Below are 226 nucleotides of genomic sequence, written 5' to 3'. Positions count from 1 at the left end.
CAGCCACCCACTCTCCCATGGTGCAGATGGCGTCCGGCAACGGCGCTGGCGACCGCGACCCCCTGCCCCCTGGCTGGGAAATCAAGATCGACCCGCAGACCGGCTGGCCCTTCTTCGTGGACCACAACAACCGCACCACGACGTGGAACGACCCGCGCGTGCCCCCCGAGGGCCCCAAGGTGAGCAAGGCCCGCGCCGCGCCCTGGCCAGCGGCTCCCCCTCTACC

The 226-nt window shown here is 71.7% G+C and overlaps 1 protein-coding gene across 1 annotated transcript in view; it reads left to right on the top strand.

Moving 5' to 3' along the window:
- Positions 1-6: 6 nt before the first annotated feature.
- BAG3 (BCL2-associated athanogene 3) overlaps positions 7-226 on the top strand; it is a 23374-nt gene continuing 23154 nt past the window's right edge. The window contains exon 1 of the mRNA XM_010859255.1: positions 7-179. Coding sequence (XP_010857557.1) covers positions 18-179 — 162 coding nt within the window. The 5' untranslated portion in view covers positions 7-17. The remainder of the gene's footprint in view (positions 180-226) is intronic.

The sequence above is a fragment of the Bison bison genome, unplaced genomic scaffold, assembly GCF_000754665.1.
Source record: "Bison bison bison isolate TAMUID 2011002044 unplaced genomic scaffold, Bison_UMD1.0 scf7180017864456, whole genome shotgun sequence".
Lineage (NCBI taxonomy): Eukaryota > Metazoa > Chordata > Mammalia > Artiodactyla > Bovidae > Bison > Bison bison.
This window is presented reverse-complemented; position numbering and strand designations above follow the sequence as displayed.